Here is an 11,083-nt window from a genome sequence, read left to right as displayed (position 1 = left end):
GTCTATGTGATCATAAATGAAGTGTTATCATTTTTTTTTGTATAAAATTATTATTAAGACTGACAGCGTAATTGTGACTCACTATAGACAGTAACATTGAATCTGTATGTGGTCTTTCTGCTCCTGAAGATGATTATTTGATAAAGTCCAGAGTGTATGTTTCTGGTGTTTGTGATGGTCAGAGATCCAGTCTGATTATTCACCTTCAGTCTGTTTCTGAATCTCCCATCAAGAACATCATATGTGGAGAATCTTCCAGTTTCTTTATTGATTTGAGCGATATGAGTCTCTGAAAGTCCAAATGTCCATGTAATGAGATTCTCTGTCTGTAGTTCAGTGTTAGTCTGTAGAGAGACTGAATCTCCCTCCATCACTGACACTGACTTCACTGCATCTGAATCAGCAAACACACCTGAAGAACAAACAGAAACACAGACTTTGTCACAGACAGTGTGCAGTTTTTTTTCCAGTTTCACTTGCGCTTCCCCCATTCAGCCGCTGTTTCACAGAAGAAACAAAAATAAACAGACAACAACAGCAAAATAGCAGAAACTGCAACAACAACTGACCCATGCATTGGCAAGCGCTTGTGCGAGAGAGTTATGAGATAGCTGGAACTTCAGTTTAAAAGAGTACTAGGACATTTTTGACAGTCATAACTTCTGGAGAAAAATAGCGCAGTGATTTTCGTTCACCACGCGCAGTATGGGATCACCGGGGCCCAACCCTGGAGTCAGGCCTGTGGGGGGGGGGGGGGGGCTCTCATGTGAGTGCCTGGTGGTCAGGTCTATGCCCATGGGGCCAGGCCTGGCTCAGCCTGAAACCATGACGTGGAGCCCGCTCTTCTGTGGGCTCACCACCTGCTGGAGAGACCGTAGGGGACTGGTGCATTGTGATTTGAGCAGTGGTCGGAGCTGAGTGCCTGGCCAACCCAATCCTCAGGCGCCAACTCTGGTTTTTGGGACTTTGAATGTCACCTCACTGGCGGGGATGGAGCCTGAGCTGGTACATGAGGTTGAGAGATACCATGTAGATATAGTTTGGCTCACTTCCACACACAGCTTGGGTTCTGGAACCACTCTTCTCGACCTAGGGTGGACCCTCCGCTATTCTGGTGTTGCCAAGGGTGAGAGGTGGCAGGCTGGTGTGGGCTCGTTAATAGCCCCCCAGTTCAGCCGCCATGTGTTGGATTCCACCTCGGTGAATAAGAGTGCTTATGCACTTAACGGCAGTGTAGAGTACCCAACCTTTTTAGAGTTCCTGGGGTGCGTGCTGGAAAGTGCTCACACTGGGAACTCTGTCGTTCTACTGGTGGACTTTAACACCCAAGTGAATAACAGCAGTGACACCTGGAGGGGCGTGATTGGGAGGAACGGCCTCCCTGATCTGAAACAGAGTGGTAAGTTGTTATTGGATTTCTGTGCTAGTCACGGTTTGTCCATAACGAACACCATGTTCAAGCTCAAGGGTGTCGATCAGTGCACGTGGCTCCAGGACACCCTAGGTCGGAGATCGATGATCAACTTTGTAGTCATTTCTTCTGATCTTCAGCCATATGTCCTGGACACTTTGGTAAAGAGAAGGGCTGAGCTGTCAACTAATCACAACCTAGTGGTGAGTTGGGAACGTTTGGCAGAGGCCCTTGTCAGAGAGGTCTTCAACTAACACCTACGACAGAGATTCAACCTGTTCCGGAGGGAGACTGGGCACATTGAGTCTGGAGTATGTTCCTCACCTCCATTGTCGGAGCGGCAGTTTGGTGCTGTGGCTGTAAAGTCTCTGGCACCTGTCGCAGCAGCAATCCCTGAACACATTTGATGACACTTGAAGTAAGGGATGATGTCAAGCTGAAGGAGTGGTTCTATCGGGTCTGGCTGACCCATAGAACTCCTGAAACAGCTGATGGATATCAGCAGGCCAAGCAAAACATGGTTCTGGCAGTCGACACGGCTTAAATTTGGGCCTGGGAAGAGTTTGGTGAGGCCATGGAGGAAGACAAACATTCCAGCAAACCATCTAGCAGCTCAGAAGAGGGAACCAGTTTTCCACCAACACTGTTTACAGTGGAAGTGGTGCGTTGCTGACTTTAACTGATGATGACACCTCTTTTTAAGAAGGGGATCAAAGAGTTTGTTCCAACTACAGGGTGATCACACCAGGGTACTGGAGAGGAGAATATGACCAATAGTTGAACCTCGGCTTTAGGTGTAAGTTTTCGCCCTGGCTGTGGACCAGCTCTATACCCTCACTAGGGTGTTGGAGGATTCATGGGAGTTTGCCCAACCAGTCCTTATGTATTTTTTGGACACGGAGAAGACATTCGACCATATCCCTCGTGGCATCCTGTAGGAGGTACTCTGGTATTATGGTGTTTAGGGCTCATTGCTATGGGCTATTCAGTCCCTGTATCAGTCCCAGAGCAGGAGCTTGGTTCACACTGCTGGCAGTAAGTCAGACCTGTTCCCGGTGCATGCTGGACTCTGCCAGGGCTGCCCTTTGTCACCAATTCTGTTTATTATTTTCATGGACAGAATTTCTAGGTGGACCGGGAAGCGGAGGGTGTCTGTTTTGGTGGCCACAGAATATTGTGCCTGCTATATGTGGTCCTGTTGGCTTCATCAAATTAATACCTACAGTGTGCACTGGAGAGGTTTGCAGCCAAATGTGAAGCACTGGGGATGAGAATCAGCACCTCCAAATCCGAAGCCAAGCTTCTTAATGAGAAAAAGGTGGATTGTCCCCACCATGTTAGGTGGCGGGGGGGGGGGGGGGGGGGGGTGTTGCTCCCTCAAATGGAAGAGTTTAAGTATCTCGGGTTCTTGTTCACGAATGAGGGAGAAATTGAGCGGCAGGTCGAAATGAATTGGTGCGTTGTCTGCAGTACTGCAGTCATTGTATCGGTCTGTTGTCGTGAAGGAGTCAAGTCATAAGGTGAAGCTCTCAATTTACCGGTCGATCTAACTGACAGTGATGATGATGCAATATTGAAAGCATTTTAGTCTCTGCACTGAGCACTTCTGTCATTTTTATGGCTTCTGAATAAATGTTTTTCAAGATATTTTTCACAAATGTCACTGTAACTGTGACTCACCAGAGACAGTAACATTGAATCTGTATGTTGTCTCTTTCCTGCCGCTGATGGTTACATGATAAATTCCAGAGTGTGCGATTCTGGAGTTTGTGATGGTTAGAGATCCAGTCTGATGATCCAGCTTCAGTCTGTCTCTGAATCTCCCATCAGGACCATCATATGTGGAGAAGATGCCAGCCTCTTTAATGATCTGAGCGATACGAGTCTCTGATCCAAATGTCCATGTAATGAGATTCTCTGTCTGTAGTTCAGTGTTAGTCTGTAGAGAGACTGAATCTCCCTCCATCACTGACACTGACTTCACTGCATCTGAATCAGCAAACACACCTGAAGAACAAACAGAAACAGTCAAATTAGGACTTTAAAATAACTTTATGACGATTTACTAAAGTAAAATACACATTTGAAATTAATTATATCCAAATAACAAAACTAATTAAATGGATCTGTGTGTGAGCTCCACAACATCAAACACAGAAAACACTTTGACTTCAGATAAGTATCAAGTTGTAACACCTAACTGTTTGATGCCACATAAAGATTGAGGGTCTACAGATACTGATTCGTTTGAGTGAGCCATGACTATTAAAGACATGCTGTGAGTCACACATCAACAAGAGTTGAGGAAACAGCAGTTAAGTCCACCAAGTACATCAGTTCATAGATGACCATAACTAGCATTACGTCACAGTGGAATCAGTCTTTAAAGTGGAAAAGATGAGACCAGCAGTCCTTAAATAAAACAAGGAAGAATCTGAATCAGCAAACAATTCATCCGTGTGTTGATAGAATAAGATGAGTAGATGGTCCTGATTGTATCTGTGCTGTTTCTTCTCTCATTGAAGAACCTTCTGCATTTTAAAAAAAACATACAATCAGCATGTCTTTAGTGTTAACCCCTAACAGAAAGCATATATACAAACTCTACATATATGCAAAAAATGACTTACATTTGAGATCAAATCAGCGCACCAACAAAAGACAGCAAAGGAGAAAACAACCAATGATCTTGGCACACTACTTCTTGCCTAATGCTACTTCTTTACTCCCTTTTAGGCAAACAAGCAACTCAGTATACAGAGCGACCCCTAATGATAGATAAAGCTATCCTCTTTTTTCTTCAACGCGGAAGTAAGCCTTTGGGGGAGACTTCCGGTTCATTATCTGCTAAAGGTAAATGACGAGGAGAATAACAACGTGCAGTAAACAGTAAAACTTTATACTACAAACCAGTGTGTTCATAATTAAGAAAATACATTAAAATAATATAAGACACACCAACTTTCAATATCAAGCAGCAAAACAAAATGTTATGTTCAGCTTAAAATAGCTGGACGGAGTGGACCCATAGAATTTACAAATGGCCGCACCAATTTTTACGGCAAGAAAAAGGTGGATAACATGCAAAAAGAACTACTGCGAACAAATGTGACAGTAAAACTGTTACAACGTCACGACTGAAACCAAAACTGCTGCTATTTGAGCTTCAGTGTTTTTACATTAAGGACATTAACACATTTCAAACTCACCAACCAGACGCCACAAATACAAACAGAACCAAAATCTGTATAGCATCTTCTACGGTTTCAGTCCACAAATATGAAAAGACAAACCGATCTCTGATGAGAGAGGCTGATCTGTAGTAAAGTGATGTGAAACTCCACCGTCATACAGCTGCCTATTTATTTAGGGTAGTAAGCCACAGCTTCCTTTAGATCAATGGTGTCATTTTTTAACAGAAATAAATATGTTAAAAGTGTCTTATAGCGGTTGTTTCATCATGAGATCCTGAGAGTGTTTGGCTCTGGTCTTCAGCTCATTTGTTCATTTCTTATTAAATGTCTCAATTGTTTCTCCTCTCAGACTTGTTTTCTCTAATGGCTTTACGGATCAGGAACAGATCACCTGCTATAACTGTGTATAGAAATGTGTTCCCTGATTTTTCTATATGATGTTTTGTCTGGTTCATATAAGCATGAGAGAAACTAAACCTACTGCAGGGAATGTTTATGAGAAGAGTAGTCTGTAAACATTTACAAATTACGTTTAACAACGTAAAGCTTTATATGTGGTTCTCTGCTGAACTCATTAAAATATACTTCACTTGTATTCCTCCAGGGGGCGCTCTACATAATAAACATAATAAAACACGGAGAGTGCGATAACTTTATTAAGCAAATACAGATGATAAATATACAGCAGTCAAGATCTGTGTGCCTTATCTGAAGAAAATATAAACAAAGACTTTCAAACTGGATAAAAATATTAGATTATAAAAAAATCTTAAACAATGAATGCATGTTATATTAAATAATCTAGCGTGAGCAAAGCAATATTTGATAATCTTCATCAAATTTTGAGCATTAATGAGATAATGTTATGGTTTGTTCTCAAGTCATCTTCTAGGGTGGAAATGAGCCGCCTATAAATGAACATAAACACCAGCGTATGAATATATATAACTATTATAAATAAATGGAGTAATAAATTATATTTGAAAAACAGTTATATGGAAAATGATATCAATTACATACCTGGTGTGTGAATATGAGCTTAATCTTTTTCATCTTTTCTGGATCTGATGATGTCATAAACCAGAATAACGACAGTAGCCACGCCCACCAGAGCAGAGAGGACCAATCGGATCACAGCTTCAGTAGAACCACAGCAGTGGACAGAGTCTGAGGAATAAAAACCACCAAACTGAGATCAGATCAGTCAATAAACATTAATATCAGCGCCGACATCAACTAATATCAGCTCCGCTGTACCTGAACATGTGTGACAGAGTTGAGTGATGTCCAGATGTTGAGTCTGGTTGCTGATGGGATTGTTGAGCACACAGCTGTAGCTGTTTTTATCCTGATATTCCACCTCCAGAGGTAGAGAGAGACTGATGCTGAGATCAGACACACTGATGCTGGACAATAAACTGTTTCCTTTGTACCAGGAGAGAGTCACATGACTCACATTCACCACTGAACACAGCAGTGAACATGAAGATGAAGAACATTGTGAAGAGTTACTGCTGATGACAGGTAAAGACAGACGAGCTGAAAAACACAAGAAATATATAATCGACTATATGAATGCGTTGAACGGTCCATCATCTCGAACTGTAAAACAATCATTGAAGGACAGGATACATGTTCTCTACTCACCATAGACAGAAACTCGGAATGCTTTAAATAACCGTATCTTTCCTATTAGCTTTAGTTTATAACGCCCAGCGTGTTCAGCTGTGGTGTTTGTGATGGTCAGAGATCCGCTTTGATTGTCCAGCTTCAGTCTGTCTCTGAATCTCCCATCAGGACCATCATATGTGGAGAATCTTCCTGCAGCTCTAGTGATTTCAGCTATTGAAGTCTTATCTGTTTCACACTCCCACAGTATGTCACTGTCACTTGCTTCAGTAAAATGATTGTTTAGGGTGACAGGATCTCCCTCTGTCACTGATATCTCTTCTGCATCACAAACACACACAGAAACAGGTTTTGTCAAAGATAAGCTCATGATGGCTTACTAAAGTAAATGCTTCACTTTTAAATTTCACCTTAAAATATGAGCAAGTGAAACAAATATTTGACTCACCGTAGAGAGTGAGAATGAAACTTTTGCTCATTGGTCTGTTCTGTAGTGTATAACGTCCAGTGTGTTCAGTTGAGATGTTTGTGATGGTCAGAGATCCGGTTTGATTGTCCAGCTTCAGTCTGTCTCTGAATCTCCCGTCAAGAACATCATCACATACTGTCTTGCAGCCAGTCGTTGCATTGGTATCAACTATCAAATATTCCCCAAACCACCACTGAATCCAATCATTCTGCTTTATTTGAGTTAGAGGATTTTTAAGAGTGACAGATTCTCCTTTAATCACTGACACTGATGCCTGTGATGTATAACCAAACACTCCTGAAGAACAGAGTTTGTCATGAAACGTGTAACCATTTAAGACTTCAGTTTGAACAATAACTTGAAACTTCATATTTAATTGAGTCAATCCATGATAACTGTACAAAGAGTTGAGTAAAACACATTTCAAACTCACCAAGCAGACGCCACAAACACAACCAGAACAAAACTAATTTGAGAAACATTCTCTTCATTGGTTCACTGAAAAGGCCACGGTGGTGCTGCTTAAAATGGCTGAAAACACTCTGAAACACGACTGAACTGTGATATCTATCAGACACAGTTTCCGCTCCCACATCAGGTATCAACAAGATCTTGCTGATCTTAAACTATCAAATGAATTCTGGCTTGGCATGAACACTAACAGCCCGAGTGTTACATTAGATATCCATTCATCATCTTTAAAGTCAATTTCTTACATTTAATCAATAAATTCAATTCGAATAACACTAGACACTACAGGACTGATAAAAATCTAATGAAATCAGTATCAACGAAATTCATCTTTGCCCAGAGCTCCATCTTAAAGGAACAGATCAGCTAAAAATGATGATTATTTGAAAATGTCTTCATCCTCAGGTCATCCGAGATTGTTTCTTCATCAGGTTTGTAGAAATGTAGCATTGCATCAGTGTCTCATCAATGGATGCTCTGCAGTGAATGGGTGCCGTCAGAATGAGAGTCTGATATAAACATCACAATAATCCACAGCACTCCAGTCCATCAGTGAACATCTGGAGAAGACAAAAGATGAAACAAATCCAGCATTAAGATGTTTTTCCATAATCCACAAAAACTCTTCTTTCAGTAAAAAAGTGGTCTGGTCTGAATCAGGAGAGAAATCTGCACAGATCAAGCACTGTTTACAAGCCGAAATAGTTAAAAATGAAAAGAGGTCAACTGGAAACTAACTTTTTCACTGGAGGTAGTGTTATTATGGATTATGTACTCATATTTTGGATCATTCGTATTTGGAATGAGTCATTGAATCATTCATTAAACCAACTCAGGAACGAAAGAGTCATTGAATCAAAAAAATCTTTCGAAAATGCTGCTTTATTCACTACCAAGTGTTGCACTGATCAGTGGTTCTTCTGTGGATTTGTTTGGAACAGTTCTTTGTGAAATAGCACAAAAACCTCTTAACTCAATGTTAACTTATTGTTCGTTGAATTGTTGTATGAAATCAATGACATTTGCAATCGTGCTGATATTTGTGGAAAAACAGCGCTCTTGCTCATGTGATATTGCTTAACTATGTAATATGAAGAAAATATAAAAGATATTTCTAATTTAATATTTTATAATTTAAAGAGAAAAGAAAAGGAGATGCTACACCATGGTAAACATGCCCCGTCCCAACTATTTTGAGACCTGTAGCAGAAATCAAAATTGAAATGAGCATGAATTTTGTGCATAAAATTGTAAACTTTCTCAGTTTAAACATTTGCTATGTTATCTATGTTCTATTGTGAATAAAATATTGGCTCATGTGATTTGAAAGTCTTTTAGTTTTCATTTTATTAAAATTTAAAAAACGTCCCAACTTTTCCGGAATTCGGGTTGTATTTCAGATTAATGTAATGTTCTATTCATCAAAGAAACCTGAAAAAAATTCTACTCACCTGTTTTCAAAATAATAATAATAATAATAATTATAATAATAAATGTTTCTTAAGCAGCAAATCAGCATATTAGAATGATTTCTGAAGAATCATGTGACACTGAAGACTGGAGAAATGATGCTTGTTGCAATGATGTTTTGACTGGTAGTGTAATTTAATATAAGAAAACTTATAAAGAACTATATATGTCCTTGTCTTTTTGTGTGTATTGATAGTTTAGATTCAAAATGTTGAAATAAAATAATGGAAAACAGCAATGAGGTACTTCGAAACTGAACAGCGCCTCCTGCTGTTGCTGAGCGGAATGGAAACAAGCCAAGACACAATCTAGTTTCACTCTTAAAACACTCCTCTGATTCAGCTTATACACGTCATTTATTGATTTGTGGTTTTAAAATAACTCTGACGTCGCTGTACACCAGCGATAGTTCTGATTTAATCACATTCGATTTAGATCGCGTTCTGCTCGGTCCGCGGTGTAAATGTGCTGCGGCCCCTTTAAGCGCGACTCCATTTTTCAGCTAAATTTTTTATCAAAGTTCCTGAAAAACTTGAAGGCTCCGAATCCAGTCCGACTTTATTAACGAGACGGATTAACGGAGGGACTTCAGCAGTTATCCGGCTGATATTAAACAACGAAACTACCTACCATTAGTCTCTTATTGTTATCATCGTCATCTTTTCATCAGCATCTGAGTTTGGATCAACCCGGAGCAGACATGACGAGTGAGTCCGAAACAACCAAACTGTCTAGAACTGCATTGTTCTGCAAACTATCCCACATACAAACATGCATCTTGTATATATATACATATATATTCTTATAAGAAGCAATGGTGCTATAATGCATACAATATTACACAGTAATACATGATTCTTCACTGTTTTCTGATAGCTTCGACTCAAGTTCATGTTTTCATTGTTTGGCACGTTAATAATTTCTTAAGTAAAGTTATCTTTAACAGTTACGTTAACGTTGTTTTTTTTAATTAATATTTCTGGGTCATATCAGATCTGAACTATCAGGTGAATGTTTAACCAGGTCAAAGTTCTCGGTTTAATAACAGAGTTGAAAGTCCTCTCTCTTCCTCTTTAACAGATCTCCCGCTATCAGAGTGTGACGCACTTCTTACGCAATTATTGCGTTGGCTGTGTCTGTAAATGTGCTGAACGAAAAAAAAGTAAAAAATAAATAAAAAAATGTGCTGTACGTAATGCATACTCCGTTCTGTTTGCGTTCTACAATATCAAAGTATACTAGGGGGGAAAAAAGCATTTTTAATATTTTGTCTGTTTATTTATTTACCAATCGCTTTTTTTCTTTATAATGCACTTTTTTTTCTTTTTCTTTTAAAAATAAATAAAATACATTACCCCAACTGGACATTTCGTCAAAATTACAAATAGATAATTTGCCTAATTAGTTTGAATTATTATTATTTTTTTATTTATAGTTTTTTATTTTATATGAACAATTAATTTATATTATTAAAATTTGTGCTTTTTTAAGGTTTGCTCTTAAACGGAACAAAACACACTTCATTAATCTTAGATATCTAAGTATTTATTTATTTATTTATGTTATTTATTTTTTATTTATAATTAAAATTATTAATGCACAATTATTTTTATATATTTTTTTATATATATAATTTTTTCATCACAATTCATTTTATGTATTATTTATTTTAAAAAAATAATTTAAAATGAACAAAACACTGCAGAAACCGTATGCTAGCATGCCGTTTGGAACACACTCTTCTCAGTGATGTCATTCTGCAGCATGGTATCAAAATGAGGCTGAGCTTGTTGTGGGGGAATCCTAAGCCCCTCCCCTCTGCTGATGTATGAAGGCAGTGGCTCCGCCTCCACTACTGCGCTAAGAGATCCCCAAGCCCCGCCCCCTGTGCACATCTTCCTGCTCTGATAAGAGAGTCTCTCTCTCTCTCTCTCTCTCTCTCTCTCTCTCCATCCGTCCCGTGTGCAGACAGACGGTCGGCAGCATGTCGGACTCCAGTGCAGCTCCGGCGCAGAGCAAAAGCAAAGCTAAACCCTGCAAAAGAGGCAGTTTACCGAGCCGGCCCAGCCCGGGTGAGTCCGGCCGCAGCGGGGAGACAGAAGGGCTGAGAGATAGACGGGTGGGGTGTGATAGCAGACCAGTTCAGGCCAGTTTGGAGTTCGTCTTCTCTTTGAGTGCTTTTTTACTCAGCAAAAGAGATGCCATATTTAGATAACTATTTTAAAATATTTATTAAATAGTATTTTCTGTTTAAGTATATTTTTACAGTTTTTATTAAAATATTTAAAAATGATTTTAAATGTATTTACTGATCTCTCGTTAAAACACTTGTGAATTATTATTGGTCAGTGTTTCTGTCTTATCTCAGAACAGAAACGACCAACGTTCATCATTTTGCAGCCAGTTTTAGATGGTTTCGTCCTGAACGCATCAATATAT

The 11,083-nt window shown here is 39.4% G+C and overlaps 2 protein-coding genes across 4 annotated transcripts in view; one reads left to right on the top strand and one right to left on the bottom strand.

Moving 5' to 3' along the window:
* Positions 1 to 5,644: 5,644 nt before the first annotated feature.
* On the bottom strand, positions 5,645 to 7,114 carry LOC132131301 (SLAM family member 5-like). Its single transcript, XM_059543331.1, has 4 exons — positions 6,683 to 7,114; positions 6,253 to 6,555; positions 5,863 to 6,144; positions 5,645 to 5,772 (listed from the first exon to the last, which is right to left on the bottom strand). Exons 1-4 carry the CDS (start codon positions 7,071 to 7,073, stop codon positions 5,645 to 5,647), a joined length of 1,104 nt encoding a protein of 367 aa, XP_059399314.1. The 5' UTR covers positions 7,074 to 7,114.
* A 1,984-nt stretch (positions 7,115 to 9,098) lies between these two features.
* ampd2a (adenosine monophosphate deaminase 2a) overlaps positions 9,099 to 11,083 on the top strand; it is a 23,889-nt gene continuing 21,904 nt past the window's right edge. For 2 of the 3 annotated variants that reach the window (XM_059543954.1, XM_059543953.1), the window contains exon 1: positions 10,574 to 10,716. In XM_059543954.1, coding sequence (XP_059399937.1) covers positions 10,629 to 10,716 — 88 coding nt within the window. In that variant the 5' untranslated portion in view covers positions 10,574 to 10,628. Of the gene's footprint in view, positions 9,352 to 10,573; positions 10,717 to 11,083 lie in introns of those variants that run through there. The other variant, XM_059543955.1, reaches the window with a different exon arrangement.

This window comes from Carassius carassius, chromosome 48 (genome assembly GCF_963082965.1).
Source record: "Carassius carassius chromosome 48, fCarCar2.1, whole genome shotgun sequence".
NCBI classification, from domain to species: domain Eukaryota; kingdom Metazoa; phylum Chordata; class Actinopteri; order Cypriniformes; family Cyprinidae; genus Carassius; species Carassius carassius.
This window is presented reverse-complemented; position numbering and strand designations above follow the sequence as displayed.